Source organism: Crotalus tigris, unplaced genomic scaffold (assembly GCF_016545835.1).
Source record: "Crotalus tigris isolate CLP2741 ecotype Arizona unplaced genomic scaffold, ASM1654583v1 scf7180000017641.3106099, whole genome shotgun sequence".
Taxonomy (NCBI): Eukaryota; Metazoa; Chordata; class Lepidosauria; order Squamata; family Viperidae; genus Crotalus; species Crotalus tigris.
Genome location: NW_024096535.1, coordinates 759,961 through 778,711, shown reverse-complemented (window position 1 = coordinate 778,711; position 18,751 = coordinate 759,961). Strand labels below are relative to the sequence as shown.

Sequence of the window (18,751 nt, the reverse complement as noted above, 5' to 3'; positions counted from 1 at the left end):
AATCCTAAAGAACTTCTGCCTTCCTAATTGTGAATTGTCTTTTCAAAATTGCCACAATTCCTAACTACCAAAACTTGCAGTACAGGTAGTCCTCAACTTAATGACCACAATTGAGCCCAAAATTTATGTTGCTAAGTGAGAAATTTAAGTGAGTTTGGTGTATTTTACGACCTTTCTTGCCACAGTGGTTAAGGGAATCACTGTAGTTCTTAAATTAGTAACACGGTTGTTAAGTGAATCTGGCTTCCCCATTGACTTTGCTTGTCAGAAGGTTGCAAAAGGGGATCACATGATCCCCCCCAGGGCACTGCAACCGTCATAAATGTGAATCAGTTGTCAAGCATCCAAATGTAAATCATGTGACCATGTGGATGCTGCAACGATCATAAGTATGAAAAATGGTCATAAGTCACCTTTTCAGTCTTGTAACTGAATGGTCACTAAATGAAGTGTTGAGGACTACCTTTATGTGTAATGATAATGGTGACATAATAAAGGTGGAAAATAACAAAGAAAAAAAATTTCCCATATTGAAAGAATAACTTGATAACTAGCCCTGGTTGGAAGAGCAGATGAGAAAGAATAGAAAAGTCATTTTTGAACGAGAAAAATTAAATCAGCTTTTGTCTTTAGATTATGGGATCTACTTCTGCTTCATTTAAACCTCAAGATCTGTCAACTAGTGGAAATATTATGGATGGGATATATAGAATCCAGAGTCCAGAGATTTATTTTGACTATCAAATATGAGGGACAATTTACGTTTTTTAAATCATTGGAATCGTATGTTTCATTAACCAAAGATGTAATGTGATTGAATTTGCTCAGTATGTGTGGAAAAATCAGTTGTGATGTACTTAGTAAACCATAGTTGAACAAAAATAGCTTAGTATGTTGTGGAAACATCAGGTAAGTTACATTCAGTAATCCTAAATTAGCAACATATATCTCAAAATAAAGAGGCTTAAACATTCTTAATATTCTGTTTGGATAATTTCAGTTTCATTGTTTCTGGCCAAATTTTGCTAGATTTATAAAGAGGAGTCAAGTTGGGAAGTATATGTGGTGAGATACCTTCTTTGGCAACTTCCTTATATTTGTTTTTCCTACCATGTAGTTTGTTGTGGGGATATGATGTTGGCTTCATAATCAAATAAAGCTTTTCAGTATTTAGGATTGGATCTAGCTGATGATAGAGCTATGTAGGAAAACTGAAACTGAAGCCAATCTCCATTTATCGTTTTGGTAGTACATTTGTTGATTTGTATCAGTAGCTTTCTGAAGTGTGAAATAATCATAGGCATTTGGTTAATGAATTGTATATTGTTGCTCTTCATTCACGGGATTTGCTCTCATATTAAGTTTGATGCTTCACTTAGCAAATTCTGCTTTCTTTGTCTTTGATACGTTCTTGCCAAATTATTCCTGATTGTATTCATTAATCTTCAGTCACATTTGACAAAAATAAATTGCTCTGATCTTCTAAAGTTACCAGGAATAATTAGTTTTTTTTTCTTAAGGACATGAAAGTTTAGGGGGACCAAGAGAGGCTAATGTGGCTGTTTGTACTGTAATAAAGCATAGCAGAATCTTTAAGGCAATGAAGGCTAAAGGAGAGCTCAGAGGACTGATAGTTCGCACTTCTTCCTTGGACATGCAAAATCATGTTACTCCTTCTTCCACATCCTCTGTTAAAATCTTGCAATACTTGCTTTCATTTTTCCTGTTTTCTTCCTTAAGTATGAAGGATTGCCACACGGGAAGTATATATATATATTGACAGTGGTTGTGACATTAGCATGGCTACTTTATTCAGTTTTGAAAATAACACTCGAACGAAGTTAGTTTGCATTAGATGGGATTTCCCCCCCTCCCCTTAAAAAGGAATTTCATTTTAAGTGTCCTGTAGGTGTTTATTTTTAACTGCATTTACTTTCATTATGATTATATTTTTACAAAACAATAGAAGGATCGGTGGGAAAAAAAATGTCTGAAAATTGGTAATGAGGTATGCAGTTCAAAGTCGGTCTCAAGATAGCGATTGTGCACTTGCACGCATTAGTTAGAGGAGATGTTATCAGTATTACATTACAGTTTTTCATTTAGCACAAAAATATGAATCAGTTACAACCTCCCCAAGGCCCATTAATCTTCCATCTGTCTCCTGTTCTGCTTTTATTATATTCTACCTGATGAAAAGTTCTGAAGAACTTGAAAGCTGGCACTCTTCTCTAGAGTTGGGTGGTTCTAATAAAGGTATTGCCCAATATTGATTTAAAAAAAAAAATTCTGTAGACCATTATGTTCATATATTGTTGTTCTGCTAAAAAAATATGCAAATTTAAAAGGACATTAATAATGCTAATCGTTTGATTATAATTTAATTACTTTGTTTAATTTGTTGCTCTCATGTGTACCAATATCAAGAGTTGGAAACTAATGTGATAACTACCTATGTCGGCCTGAATTCTTCTGTCCTGCATTAGCTTAATTTCATTTATCCTCACTCATCTAAAAATTTTAATTGTCCTTGTATATTAATGAGAAGGAGAAAGGTTTTATGTTACCCTCAAATTCCTTCTTCGGTCATTTTCATATCTTCAGTTTTTATACTTACGTCAAAATATTTCTCTGAAAAGGCTGCCAAAGAGATGACATTATGTACTTTGAATACAAATTTATCTATATTCAGAGCAATTTTTTTTCTTGTGATTGATTGTCTGTATCCTAGAGAAGGGTCTTTAATGAATTACATACAAATTGTGTAATTTAAGAAGTTAATTTGCTCTTCTGGTTATGCAGGCCTCAGCACAGCTCTTGTAGAAAGGGATGATTTTGCATCAGGGACTAGCAGCAGAAGTACTAAATTGATCCATGGCGGAGTGAGATATCTACAGAAGGCCATCATGAAGCTGGATTTTGATCAGGTAATGGTTTAGGATGGCTGTTGCAAAGCACAACAATATGTTGCTTGATCTAGTTAAATTGGTTCTCACACTTAATGACTTTCAACACACTATTTGCTTTCAATCGATTTAAACCTTGAGAATATATGCAGAAAAGGCATATACAGGAAAAATGCATAAGTAATTAAAAATTATGGGATGTTTTATGTTAGCATTTGGTCAAGTAATTGAAATGCAAAGTGTATGTTTTAGTAAACTGACACTTTGATAGCACTTTATTTATTAAATTTGGGTTCAAATTCTCACTATTTGAAAAAAAAAATCCTAAAACGTGTTATGGTACAAATTATTGTTTTGTAAACAAGTTGAGAAGCTTCCATATGTTTAAGACAATTATAATTTTTTTTAAAAAAAAACTGTAGTAACAGCACACCTTGCAATAATCTGTAGAAGTGTTTGTATTCTTTTCAAGCAGCGGGTGCCATTGTGTAAATTTGTGTGATGGTGCAATGGCCAAAAATGTAAATAAAAATGCTTGGAAGATTATCAAAACTGTCAAGATCTCATCATTTGCACCCTCAAAATTCTGTCTCATAAAGGCTATCTGATCTTGTGACAATTTTAAATTCTTTCCTTGGGAAAAAAACAACAACTTTGGGTTCTTAATGCCTGATTTACAGTGAATCTTAGTTTCCCTCTTCTCACTCTTACACTGAACTAGCCATTTTGTACTGCATTTCTCCATATTAAGACTAAATTCTGCAGGCAGAACATTTTTGGTAGCAACAATTGTTTCCTTGTCTTGATTCTAAGTCATTCGATTCCATTATATCGCATTTTGATTCTATAGTTGTTCCATACAAGGTAGCACATTGATTTTTATTGAATATGGAGATTACCGCCACTTGGGAAGGCAGAACATTTCTGTAGCTCCTGGAGATTTAAAAACGGAAACAGGGATGCCTCTGTGATGGTTTATTTTTTTTAATAGAAGAATAGAGTTGGAAGCCTCATTTAGGCCATTGAGTGCAACCTACCTGCTCAGTGCAGGAATTCAAATTAAAGCATTTCAGTTTAAAGCCTGCACTCTTCCAGTGAAGAGGAGCCCAGCACCTTTCTAGGTAATTAATTTCACTATCAAACTGTTCTTACTATTAGGGAGGGTTCCCCCCACCCTCCTATTCAATTAGAATCTCTCCTTTCTGTCTATGGAGATTCTCAGTCATCTAGGTCAGTCGTGGCGAACCTATGGCACGGGTGCCAGAGGCGGCACTCGGAGCCCTCTCTATGGGCACGCGTGCCGTCGCCCCAGTCCTAGGCCTTCAGCTGGGTTTTATAAAACCTTTTCGCTTTAGGCCTCCGCCGCCGTGTGCAAAAAAAAAAAAAGGTTCAATCAATCAGTCAATTTCAACTTCTCATGGGGAAAAAAAAGATCTTGCGAAGTTGGAATTGATTGATTGAACTTTTTAGTCCCACCCAGTCTGCTGTTACCACCGCAGCCATGCCCACCCAATGGGCCACACCCACCCAGCACCCGACGATGCATAAGTGGGTTTTGGGTTGCAGTTTGGGCACTTGGTCTCTAAAAGGTTCGCCATCTCTGATCTAGGTCATAGTTGTCCCAAAGGTGCTTTCCCAAAAGACAACTTTCTTGTTTTTTTTTTTCCCCTGTTGAAAACATTTCACTTCTCATTCAAAAAGCTTCAATTAGAAGAAGAATTCTCCTAAGTCTAATTATTAATTTATTAATGGTTAATGATTGATTCATTGATAAATAATAATTATTAATAGTTATTAATTAAGAAGATAAATTAAGAAGATTTATCCAAGAAGAATCATTCTTCTCCATAGATGAGAAGAAGAGTGTTCTTATCCAAGAAGTTTCTTCAGTTAAAAGCGTCTTAGATGAGAAGCAAAAGGCTTTCAAAGAAGTCCAGTTGCCTTTTGGAAAAACCCCTTTGGGCTTCCTTCCTCTCATTCAAACCCATTCTTCAGTGTCCCGCATTCTGGGGCAAGAGCGATTAAGTTTGCCCCCCCTTTTGAGTCAAATGCTTTCATGTACCATACTTTCCAGAGTATAAGACGACTTTTGAAAGCGTTGAAATCAGCGCTGAAGTCGGGGGTCGTCTTATACGCCGAGTGTCTTTTACTCTGGAAATAATGGTAGTTTCTGGCGTATAAGACGACTTTCTAGGCATGCGACTCGGCGCCAAAGTCGAGGGTCGTCTTATATGTCGGAAAATATGGTATTATATTCCTTCTCAGTTGTCTTTCCATACCTACCTCCTTTATTAGATATTAGATAACCTTTATTGACTTTTTTACTGTGGGCACAATGGCACACATTAAAAATGAAATTTAGTTGCTTGCTCTCAAAGTGTACACATACATAACAGACATTTAAGCATACTATATACAACATATGTATTTTTCTTCATAGGAGATCAGCTTTTTCAAATTTCTCTGAATTGTTCTGAAAGTTTAACAGCCAGACCTTAAGAACATACGGAAGCTGGGCTTGACCAGTTTACTTCCTGTAATGCATTCATTATACTTCCATTGATGGAACCTAAAATTTAATTTACCCCTTTTATAGCCGTAGCACAGTGATCCCTCAAATTCATGTGTAATTAACTTCTATTCCAGATCTGTTTTACACATGCTGTTTCCAACTTAGTCAGCTATCTTCCGCTAGCTGTTGGTCATATATGTAGCTCACGTTTTACTCAAGAACAAGTTTGAACGTGTGTATAATGTTGGGAAAATACTGTTCCTTAGAACACGGGTGTCAAACTTGTCATGTGATGTGTCATGACGTATCGCGACTCTTTTTGCATTGCCGGCAATGAGGTAGGCACGGCTTCGGTATGATGAAATCGGCCTGCAGGCCAGCAGTTTGACACCCCTGCCTTAGAATATGGATGTAATTAAACACTAGCGCAATGTGTAAAAAAATTTGCGGCAGTTGTGCTTTTTACTATTTCAGATTTTTTTAAAACTCAATACAGTTTTGAGTTCCAAACTGTTATTTTGAATTTTAATCAGTATTTATTTTAAGATCAGATAGCACTTTCTGGATGGACAAATGGCAAAATTCAAATTTACTTGAATTTGGTTGATTAATTCCAGATTTTCTGTTATTGATTAGACAGGTTTTTATGTTCTAGAGTAAAATAGAGCAATAATAATATGAAATCAATACTGAATTGTCTTTTTTTAAAAAACAATAATTAGTACATATCAATTTAGAAACTGCATAGACTGCTGTCGTTCATCCCCATAGAGCTAAGTAGTCCTAGACATACGACTGTTTGTTTAGTGACCGTTCGAAGTTAAAGTGGCATTGGAAAAAGTGACTTATGTCCGTTTTTTACACTTAACGACTGTTGCAGCATCAACAGTTGATCAAAATTCTGGCACTTGGCAACTGAACTCATACTTTTGACGGTTGCAGTGTTCCCAGGATCATAGGATCATCTTTTTGCGATTTTCCTGATAAGCAAAATCAGTGAATCCAGATTCACTTAACAGCCATGTTACTAACTTAACACCTGCAGTGATTCACTTAACAACTGTGGCGAGAAAGGCCATCAAATGGGGTAAAATCCACTTAATAAATGTCTTGCTTAGCGATGAAAATTTTGGGTTGAATTGTGGTCATAACTCAAAGATTACCTATAGGGCAGTGGTGGCGATCCTATGGCATGCGTGCCAGAGGCGGCACTCAGAGTCCTCTCAGTGGGCATGTGCGCCATCCCCCAGCCCCGCCTCCCATTGCAACCCCTCCCCAGCAGCCCCCCGGAGGAGAGTCGCCCCCAGGCGTGACCCATGTGGAGCAGTGCAGCCAAGGACATGGCAGCTAGACAAGACTCTGCCCTCGTGCCCCATTGCACGCAGTTGATGCTGTGGGGCGTGGGCAGAGGGTGTGACTGCCATGGCGCTGCAGGACCACCTGGGTGATCTGCAGGCTGTGGAGGCGGTGGCTGGCCCTGACGGTGGGCGGGGTGGTGGGCGGGGCAGGGCAGCAGAGTGGGGGCTGGGCGGGGGTGGGGGCGGTTTTGGGGCACTCAGTCTCTAAAAGGCTCGTCATCACTGCTATAGGGTATGGTGATCAAGACATTGAACTGGCACAAGGGAAATGCAAGTTCTTGTTCCGATCCTAGCTATGAAAACTTACTGAGTGGCTTTGATCCTTTCTCTCTCAGATCAACCTTATTTCACACAGTTGATGTTGTGGTAGAAAATGGAGGAAGGAGAATGTGAACACCATATTGAGCTCCTGAAAGAAACTTCGAGATATATTTTAACAGTTTTTCTGCTATAAAAATACATCTTCTTCTGGTCAAAGAATGACCTGTACAAATTTTTATACAATCATAATTTCTAAAGTTTTTTTTTAAATATTACAGGGAGTCCACAAAATAGTAACAGATGGTTGTTTGTCAGTATCGCTGAGAATCAGTTCAGTAAATTCTTTATTATTATTTTTATTCTTCTTTCTTTTTTTTAGTATAGAATGGTGAAAGAAGCCCTCCACGAACGTGCCAACTTGCTTGAAATTGCTCCTCATTTATCTGCTCCTCTGCCTATAATGCTTCCAGTTTACAAGTAAGTTATTCAAAATTTATTCTCTTTTATTTGCTTGGCAGGTTATTGTTACAATTTAATCTGTGTCACTGTGTAGGAATTATAGTGCTTCCCCCCCCCATGGAGTATTTTTTATTTTGTTTTGTTTTGCTTTTGCTAGTGCCGAGCCTAATTTTTTACTTTGTAAGGACAAAATAGTGCCATTATTTTATAGAAGTGTAATGTGAAATCTTTTGGACCGTTGATTCCATTTGTTTTAATCTGGTATGGCAAATGCACAAAGAATCCTATTGGCATTTTACTGACAGATTGATTACAGTGGCAGAAACCTTTGATGTTGCTATACCATAACTGTGCTTGAATTAAATCTTGATTAGCCGTCTGAGAACTGAAACTTACGGGCATTTATATGCATCGGTGTTTATATGCATTTATTTATTTAAACGTTGAAACCATGTCTGCATCTCTGTGGTATAACAAGGGGAAAAAATGAGATGCAAATGTATGCATGCTGTTAATTTTCCTGACTTCTCAGATGCCTTGAGAAAGGAAAATACATAAGTAGCTTTTTTACTCTGGTTAGACAGACCAGTACTTTACCTTAAATTAGTCAGTAAGATGTGAAAAGAGAGTATCCCATTAATGTTCTTGAATAATAATAATAATTTATTAAACTTGAATTACGCCTGATTCTCAATTATTCTGGACAATCAAAGAATTTACAATAAAATCAATAAAACATAAAAAATATAGATAAGCGCATAAATGTATGCTGTTTAGGACTTACATCAAGGATGCATCTGAGGAGATGTTGCAGCAGTGTTTTGGCTGTGGAATTCTGGGAGTTGAAGTCCACATGCCTTAAAATTGTCAAGGTTGAGAAACACTGTGTTACAGGAAGAGAATAGTTAAGTGTTTTGTAACTTACCTATTTGAATTTTGATCTTTAGAGAGGTACCGGGGGAGAGACGTTAGCCTGAGCTGATATCTTATCCAGGGTCTCTAAAAGACTTTCTAAACCAAGTGACATTTTGAGACTTAGTTTCACACATCCCACCACAATGACTCAGAAAGAATAATATTAAGCAGTGGAAACATCAAGGATTGGAGAGAGAAGTCCTCAAACCTAAATAAACATACTGTGCTCAGATGATGTGGTGTTATGTATCCAAGAAAAATATGGGTGATGCTACAGCACTTCCAGAACATGTCTTACAAGTACAATTCTGGTACATTGTACTTTCCATGTCTCAGTGTAAAAGTATACGAGCTTGCTCCATCGTTTCAGACGCCTTACAAGAAAGGGAATTTTGAAGCACCATCCAAGTCATTTAAGTAAGATTTCTTGTTATGTAAGAAACTTCAGATGCCCGTAGGCTGCTTAGTTATGTGCTGTTGTTAGAAACTTGTTAACTAAACATTAAAAATAAGTATGCAAAACATTAGTCATTGCTCACTTTTGCTCAAGCATGCACAATTTCTATTGCCTTAAGAGCTGCAGCTGGCTTTATGTTACATATCAAACACTTTATTCCAAAAATTGGTCAAGGCCAGGTCAAATATTGAAGTGGGGGTTTAAGTCTGATGAAATCTCTTAAGTGCCTGCAAAGTTTAAGGCAGTGTTTCTCAACCTTGACAATTTTAAGGCATGTGGACTTCAACTCCCAGAATTCCACAGCCAGCATTGCTGGCTGTGGAATTCTGGGAGTTGAAGTCCACATGCCTTAAAATTGTCAAGGTTGAGAAACACTGGTTTAAGGCATTCATTTTGTCCTCTGGAACTCTCTAAACTTCTTAGTCTTTTTTTTTTTAAACACTAAAGAAATCCCCTGTGATCTTTGGAACAGGTTTTCCACACATATCCAGATCTATTCTGATTTTTCTAAATTCTGTTTGAGTGTTTAGATTTGTTCTAAAAGAATTTCCATTGCAAAAAAAGATTTGTTTTACATGCTTATGTATTTATTTGTCTTTTTTTTTTTTTTAGGTGGTGGCAACTGCCTTATTACTGGGTGGGAATTAAGATGTATGACCTTGTAGCAGGAAGCCAATGTCTGAAAAGCAGCTATGTGCTTAGCAAATCCAGAGCTTTGGAACTCTTTCCTATGTTACAGAAGGACAGACTCGTGGGTGCCATAGTCTACTATGATGGTATGTCCTCTCCTTTCTTGCCAGTGTTAAAAGCAGAAGCTTTGATCCCAGTTGTGAATCTTGAGCCCATTCTATCACTAGCTATATTCCAGAGGCACTGTACAGCCCTTGAGTTCATGCATTTCTCCCTTTGCACCACCCTGCAAGAATCTTTAAGTACCAACTGCTTTTTTCACCCGCTGCACTGTTTAGCTAATCAGTTAGAAAAAGTTGTCTTAATTACAGTTAACTTTCATTAAGCCATGCTAGCACAGTATTGCAGGCTAATTCTGCCCACTGCCAGGAGTTCGATCCTGACCGGCTCAAAGTGGACTCAGCCTTCCGAGATCGGTAAAATGAGGACCCAGATTGTTGGGGACGATATGCTGACTCTGTAAATAGCTTAGAGAGCGCTGTAAAGCAGGGGTCCCCAACTCCCAGTCCGTGGACCAGTACTGGGCCACGGCATGCCAGCAACCAGTCTGCACAAACAAGCAAAGCCCCATCCGTGGGATGCAGGCAGCACAAAAAAACTCCAGTCCACGGAAAAACCTCTCCATGGAACCGGTTCCTAGTGCTCAAAAGGTTGGGGACCTCTGCTGTAAAGCACTGTGAAGTGGTATATAAATGCTGTTGCTATTGCTGTTTTAGCTCTTTTCCTCTGCCTAGCAGATTTTCTCCCAACAACAGAATACTATGGCAGAGAAGATTCATTGTTGTTTCTCTTTCACATAGCAAGTGAAGCACACCCATCTTGCGTCCCTTCCTTCAGGCTGAAAAAAAGATATAGATACTAGATTAGTCTTGTCCCCTTTTGCTTTCAATGTCTATTTGTGTGAAAATTCCTGAGAACATGCCAGAACTAGTTCTGGAAAGATATTCATGTCTTTGGGTCCGGTAGATCTGTTCTTTCCTCGTTATATTGTCTCTAAATTAACTTCTCTGTGGCTGGTGGATAAACAAGGCATTATCGTACATGGGAGCGTGCCAAAGAACTTACTTTGTAAAATCTGTGTTTAGTTCCATTATTCACTGAGGTTTCCAGATGTCTCTTTTAGTCTGCCAGTAGAATGCTCCACCTACTGGTGGCTTTTGTGACTCAAAAAACCCATTTCATTCTTCCCTTGGATTTTTCCAAATGAAAGTTGATTTTTCATTTGCTTCTGTATGGATGTTGCTATTTCATCAAAATATGTTGCTGCACGCATAATGATCTTTTATATTTTTTTATATTAGATATTTCTCCAATTCTGCTTTTGATAAACTTTTTGTAGGCATACGGATAAATACATGAATTGGGGATGAAATATACTAGCAAATTAGTCCATTTACTTTTTGCGAAGGGGGAAGAAGAAAATTAAATTTATATAGCTTGAGCAAATTTAGGTTGGGGATAATGAGGAATCACCTCAGGCCAAAAGGACCATACTACAATAATACTGATGGGATCTGAATGTTCTGTTGAATATGTGCTTGCTATGTATCGTAGTTTTCTAGGAGTGCAGTTTTATTACTGATTGTAAGTTTATTTCTTTGCCTGATAAGTCTTGAGAAGGAGTGGCTGAAGAGGTTAGTTTTTGTTCTAAACTGGATTATATCTTATAAAACATCCCTTCTACAGTCTAGGGCATAAAATAAAATGTTATATGCACAAAAACATGGAAGTGAGTCTGCATACATTTTAATAAAGTAACAGAGAAGTCAGCCTACCAAACCGTACTTTCTCCGAAAATTACTAGAAGCCAAGAAACTCAGTTCTGAGATTGTGGAATGCAACTAGTTACACAGCAGGATGCCCATTTAGTGACATTTTTATTGCTCCCTGTCTAAAGGCCAGCCTTAACTGTGACTTTTTTTTTTTTGTCCTTATGTTAGATGGATACAGTTTTCTGTTCTTTTTTATAAGATGATTTATAGGTTTATTTTGTCTGTTGAGATAAGAGTGTCTTAACATGCACATTTTTTAGAAATGTTTTTTTCTACCAACCTCCAGTCCTGACCAATAAACCAGATTTGCATTTTCAGAATGTCTTTCATGAACAAATGCTACACAGATATTCAAGTACGAAACTTGAACTTCAGTATCCATCAAGATGCCTTTTGCTACCTTCTACTAGTGCTTCTCTGTCATTCATTTTGAAGAAGCTTTAGAATGGTGCGTGCTAATTATGGGACCCATGTGGATTGCTTTTGCAGTGAAAAAGCTACACAAGGATTTTTTTGCGAACAAAAAACCTGGAATTTAAATTTGTCCTTTTTATTTCTTTATTTTTTTACTTGTACATCTATACAATTAAACAATTTTTAAAGTTGAAAGAAAAACTTTTTAAAAATAGAAAGGAGACAATTCCAAACTTAAAATAAAAAATCATACAGAAAAGAAAAAAAACTATCTTATATTTTATAATCAATAGTTCTGAGTATGCTACCGTAGACTGTTCTTCCACATGCTAAATTTACTTGAATTGAGTGATCCTAAATATAAATTCTAAACTGAATTGATCTTCTGGTAGATTGCATGGTATTTTGTCTTTTCACATAGATACAGTCTGTTGTGTTTCACCCACATTCTGCTAGAGAAGCAGTCAGGTGATCCCCTAGACCAGTGTTTCCCAAACTTGACAATTTTAAGGCATGTGGACTTCAACTCCCAGAATTCCACAGCCAGCATTGCTGGCTGTGGAATTCTGGGAGTTGAAGTCCTCATGCCTTAAAATTGTCAAGTTTGGGAAACACTGCCCTAGACTAGAGCAGAGATGGGCAATTAATTTTCCCAAGAGACCACATGAGAAACTGGGACTGTTGTGGAGGGCCGAACCAATAGGGCTGTGAAGATTTGTAGATATGCACATATGCCCATACTTAAGTTGGAAAAAAAAAATAGCAGTTGCCTTCAAAATAAAAGCAATCCATGTGGGCTGGACAGAGACAGCCAAAGGGCTATAAAAGCCCAGCTCTGCACTAGAGAGTGGGAAGGGCCCTACATTTTTCTGGAATAATGCTAAATCTGCATCCAAAAGAATCTTTCAACTGATAGGGAGGACTAGCCACCTAGCAAATCATGCCCCCTCTCCCAGTCCTATCCGAGCCCAAGGAGAAAGACTAGTGGATGGTCTCCTAACAGCTGATGAATTTGTGAGAGTGAAGCAAAGCTGAGCTGGGATATACAAAACCCTATTTTTAATTTGTTCTGGATAATTGACAACGTGCCTTTGGCAGGACAAGGATTGGTGGTGGATCTGCCACATTTTAAAACCAGTGTTCTTTCTGCTGGCCCAAGGACTAGTATACAGAATTTTAATTCTCTGGTGAAGAAGTGCCCTTAATGTGTTTTTCACTTTGTGCTCTACCTTACATCTCATTTCTCAAGGAAATGTATGAAGTCAGACACCTGAAAAATTCTGGTATTGTTTCTTGTTTTTTTAGGCTTTTCCTAAGAAACCGCAAGTTTACTATAGCGAGCAAATAAAAGTCTATATTGAGATTCATTTTTAATCAAATAGTTAAAGGCTCAGTACTGCTAAATTTAGCTGATTTGCAAGTAGAGAAGGATAGAGGAGAGCAAAAAATTTAAAGGTTTGGTGTTCGGTTTCTTAAACTTCAGAGCTTCAGAAAAGTTTAAAGACAGAAGTATAGTCAAGACATGCTTTCTTGGTAAAGTAATATAACCACCAATATTGGGGAAAGAAACGTAACTCACTCTAAAGGTCCCAAGTTCAGTCCTTGGCATTTCCAGCAGAAAGAATCTTAGCTAGTAGTCCATTTTTTTTTAATTACATTCCCGTTTTCAAAAAGCTCTGTGCCACGTCCAGTAACAGGGTAAATAGAAGTGATCCTGGATTCATGAAGTGGAAAATATATATTAGTCTAGCACAGCTGAATATGGTAGGCAATTGAACAAAGCTGAATCCGGCAGGCAGTTTATTATTGCAAAAATGCTTCCTGCCCCATTTCACTTCCTTTCCCAGTTATTCCTGGAGGCCAACTATTAGTATAATTCTTGTAGGATATTCTTTTTGATGCCATATTCTTAATTTCTGCTTAATGGCACATACCATTCATCGCATAAGCCACATCCAGTGCAAGCCTTCTATCAGTTCTGATAAACTGAAAATTCTCGAGCTTAAAATATAGGACCACTTGCTATGCAGATACATTAACAAAAATTTGCCCATATCTTTTTTAGAAATGTAATATAAAATCTTCCCCAGAAAGCAAAAGACAAAACAGAACTTCACATTTCAATAAATTCATCTTTAGATAACCTTTCATCTTTAAGTCATCCATTGATTGGATCCTGGGAAATCTTGTTTTTTAGTTAGATTTAAGTTCATTCCAACATGGCCTTTGGGAGAAAAACAGTCTCGTTCAATCTGGTTGATAAATCCAATTGGAGTTTGGAAGAGATGGAAAGTTAGTTTTCTTGGACCTTTAAGTGGTAATGAACTGTCTGTTTAGAGTAGAATTGGGAATTAGGAGGTTCAAAACAGCTCCATTCCTTTTTGGAGGGAAAGATGTGGGATTCTCAGGGCCATTAAATTACAATACCAGGTAACTTTTCCAAGTACTTTTTAATGTTTGTGGAAATCATTAAGAAAAAAACTTACAGTGATTTTGGCTAAAAGGTACTCAGGAAATGTATGATACACAATCCTTCCTTCCTTCCTTCCTTCCTTCCTTCCTTCCTTCCTTCCTTCCTTCCTTCCTTCCTTCCTTCCTTCCTTCCTTCCTTCCTTCCTTCCTTCCTTCCTTCCTTCCCTAGGAAAACTGCAGTTTTAGAATAGTTTAAAGGCAAATAAGTAAAGCCTTGTGGGTTGACAAGACCACCATTTTTGATGCAAGCTTTCACATAATATAAATTTTAACTTTTCACATAATGTAAATCTTACCCACAGAAGATGGTTTTGGCCCAGTGCTACATAATTTCTGATCTCTGAGCATGAAGATGGTGCTTTCAATTTGTATATAATGATGAAATGCCATTTTTCTCCTGTATACTCCTTTGATCTTTTTGAAGAAACTAGACCTGGTGCTGCCAAAGCACCAAGTCTAGTTTCTTCAAAGAGATCGAAGAAGTATTTTACAACAAACTTAACCATAGTTCCAATTGGAAAAATGTGACCATCCTAGACCAAGCCAAGTCCGAAACTGTCAGGGAATTTATAGAAGCCTGGCACTTTGACAAATCAGCCATCAGTTGACACATAGACATTAGCAACATCTATAGACTATGCAAAAGAGACTATCATCTAGCCCTGGGGTAGGCAACCTTGGCTCTTTTATGACTTGTGGACTTCAACTCCCAGAATTCCTGAGCTAGCATGGCTCAGCTTGGAAACCTCTCCCTTTCCCCTCAGCATGGCTGGCTCAGGAATTTTGGGAGTTGAAGTCCAGGAGTCATAAAAGAGACAAGGTTGCCTACCCCTGATCTAGCCCAAAAAGGAATAAAAAGACCCAAGCACCTCTCCACCTGCAGTCAGTATCCAGATCAGCATAGATTTACTCCAAGATTAACATCAGATCAACAATACCCCAATAAAGAAACTGCCAAAGAAGCCAACAGCAAACAGCCGAACCAAATCATCGCTAAGACCACCCCCACCAACACTGACAGGCCAAGACTCTAGAATATAAACTGAGAGCAAATCCCACTCCTTACTGGCACTGATGATGTTAGCTAGTTGGGTAATGAGATGTCTGCAAGAAAACAAGCTTAGAGAGCACCAAGGACCCCCTCATTTCAACCCTGAGCTGCAAATATTCTCCTTTATTAGTACTATATTTGTACCTTTGCAAACCATGTACAACCATGTTTATAAATGCATTTGCCTGCTTTAAATAAAGGGCAAAAAAGTTCTCATAAAACTAGGCTCAGATTTTCATTCCTTCATTTCTTCTAATTTCATAGTAATTTGTCCAAGCAGTGATATACCAGAGTGTTCATTTTCTATCACATATTATTGCTCCAAGCTTTCTTAATTCCATTTTAAGTTTATATAGGCAAAAAAGGGGAACATTATAAATGTTGGCTATACCAGCCAGTGCAAATCACAAACCTTACCAGGGGCTGTTCGTGCTCTGTCACAGCATCAGGAAAACAAAGCATATGTTGGATGTTAGCCTAGCTGTACACAATGTGTCCTATTTATTCAAGGTTTCCTTTGAAAATACAACTTACAACCTTGTTTCTTAAGGGTACATGTCAGCTTTATTTAGCCTTTGTTAGTATTTGGATACTCTTGAATAGCAAAAAGGCAACATTTTGGGGGAGAAATGTGGCTGCTATCTGAGCAGTGATCTGTCATTTTACCTCACGCATCTCAATAAAAATTAAAAAGGGGCACGATGGAAAAGCTAGACTAGGATTTCTTGTAACCAGCTTTCCCCTTTTTTTAAACTTGGTAAGCCATTTTTAAAAGTACCATATAGGATCCTTGGAGAAATGTACAGCTTTTTTCTTAACAATTTTTTTTTGTTAATTTAAACTAAGCATTATCAAAGAGCATTTGGTGATTTAAATGGAGACAGAAGGTTTTCTTTCCGGTCTGATCTTCTTTGAGAAGAGGCAAGGGACATTCAGGCTCATTTTTCTTGAAGTTAAATGTAGTAAACTTTTACACGTAGTAAGTATAGCAAAGTTTTAAAGGTTTTCCTTGAAGTGTATGTAGGTGGGTTTAAAGATTGATAGATCTTTTTTCCATTATGTCTTAAATAAAATCTCCTTCAAGTCAAGTCTGAATTCTGGTAACTTCCTAGAGATGTCCATGTAGGGATTGATGTTGTTTTGTAAGATTATTTAGGTGGTTTGGCCTACCCTTTTTCTGGGATGTTTCTTTCTACCTTCCATTTATAGTTTATAGCCCTAAAATTTCTGGTAGTTTTCTGTCCAATTATTAACCCTGATGCCTTTTTGTTGTGATCAGCCATGATTGGTTGGATCCACACATTTGTTTGTTTAATTTTGAAATGTATACCAAAGGACTTCATAACCCACTTGTAGGGATCTCATCAAATTGATTGCTATGGAAATAGAAGTATTATCTAATTTGAAATTTCTTAGTATAGGTCCTATCAAACAGACATGCATAAATTGTATTGCAGAGAAGTTATCTTGAATAGGTCCTGCCTCCTACATTTGTTAATTAAATAAGAATAAAAAAACATCTGATAGAGATAACACAGGTATAGGGATACATGTAAGTACTTTGTGTTGACAGTATTTTGAATCGGAGAAAACTAATTAAGGTATGTGGAAATATAAAGTGACTTTGTTTCAGAAAGATTTTTTTTCCTACTGTAAACTTTATGAGATTTTATTTTAATGTATGTAGGGGAAGGGTGAAGCATAAAGAAATCAATGAGAAAAATGTAGAACATTCATTAAGCTGTCAACAGCTATATAGGAACCCAATTTCTCTTAGACTCCTATGGCTCCTTTTTCAGTGTGTGCTGAATTATGAAAAATTACAGGTTTATAATTCATTTTCGACTAATTTATAATTTGAGACATTTGAGGTGTTTGATTGAGATCCAGCCCAGTTTTAAATTTAGGCACTTGTAAAACTTCATACACTTCTTTAAAACGTTTTTCTCATTTTGAAATAAAAAACTATGTCACAAGCTGCTATTGTAAAGGTTTCTCACAGGTGAAACCCAGCATGTACATCACAATAGAATTATGACAACTTCATATATCAGTAGAAATCCATGGGGGGGCAAGGAGCAAAGTGAGGAAACTATTAAGGGTAGTTAAAGGTAGTCCCGAGACTCAAAATTATTTCTGAATCATTTCTATAAACTGAAAAATCTCTACACAAAACTTGCAATTACTTGCAGTAAAAAAGATTATAGGAAGCTGATTTGGTGCTGCATTTCAGAGCAATTGGATCTTTTCAATTAAAGGAGTTTTTATACTATGATCTCATGTGAATAGAAGGAAATATCTTGATGAATTATCAATAGAAGAGAATATTTGTAGCTCAGAATTCAACCATGGGGTCCTTGCTGCTCTCTGAGCTTGGGGCTTTTCTTGCAGACTTCATTACTAAACTGTTAGCACTGATGATGTTACCTAGTGTGGTAATGAAATGTTTCCAACAAAACCATCAAGCTCAGAGAGCAGCAAGGACCTCACTGTTCTGATGAATTATTGTGCAGGCACAAGGCAATAAAATGGGTAAGCTGTTCAAGAGCTGCATTGGTAAACATTGTTTTGCTTTGTTTTGTGGCTCCTGAGAACCACAGTGCGCATGGCCGTGATTTCATCGGATTGGTTAGAAGCAGGGTTTTCAGCCCCTTGGCTTGAATTATCTTTCAATCAGCGTGTTGTTTTAATTGCTCTTTTGTTTAAAAAATTTGAAAAAAATTTCTCCCAACCATTCGATGCATTGCTGGTAAAATTGGGCAGTGTTAATAAAAAGGGGACTGAGCATTGCACATGGGCTCTGTAGTAAGGATGCCATAAGGAAAGGATGTCCAACCTTGGCATCTTTAATTAAGACTTGTGGATTTCAACTCCCAGAATTCCCCACCCACCAGGGACATCCCTGCTGTAAGGCTTCTGTTCATCCAGCTCTCCAAAGTCATCTCTTTTCTTAACGTTATCAAATAAAAGTTCTGTGGCTGCGGTGATACCCCTTAAAAGTTTGGTGTGTGTTTACTGGCTGTCTCCTTCTTCCCGCCTCCCCAATTGCAGGGCACTGCCCCACACATAAACGTACCAATGGATGCCTAGTTTGCTTGTAACAAAAGGCTGGCTGTGCATTTGATAGCACTTTGGTTGCTGGAGGCACCGTTCCCAAACACTTGAAGATGATAGCTGCATCTCCTGCTGTACCTGTAACAATTTAATTGTATAAGTCAGCCCAGTCAAGCATTCCCAGTGCATGACTGGGAGACATGAAATTCATTGTCATTATTGTCCCTGTCATTTTGGATCATTATATCCCACTGCAGAATTTTCCTCACTTCAGTGCTTTTTTTAACCTCCAGGAGCCAGGGATTATGGCTGAATTGGAGGTGGGGGCAGGACTGTGATCTACATTTACCTCAGGGGAGACACAGATTAAATTGGCTTTGCTCGCTGACTGGCTAGATTCATCCATTTGCGTGCTCCGAGTTTAAGGCAG

At 37.6% G+C, this 18,751-nt stretch overlaps 1 protein-coding gene across 7 annotated transcripts in view; it reads left to right on the top strand.

The window, feature by feature from the left end:
- The window catches only part of GPD2 (glycerol-3-phosphate dehydrogenase 2), a 95,210-nt gene that overhangs the window by 32,847 nt on the left and 43,612 nt on the right, over positions 1–18,751 (top strand). For all 7 annotated transcript variants that reach the window (XM_039335402.1, XM_039335400.1, XM_039335398.1 and 4 more), the window contains 3 exons: positions 2,803–2,927; positions 7,417–7,514; positions 9,481–9,644. In XM_039335402.1, the coding sequence (XP_039191336.1) occupies positions 2,803–2,927; positions 7,417–7,514; positions 9,481–9,644 (387 nt within the window). The remainder of the gene's footprint in view (positions 1–2,802; positions 2,928–7,416; positions 7,515–9,480; positions 9,645–18,751) is intronic.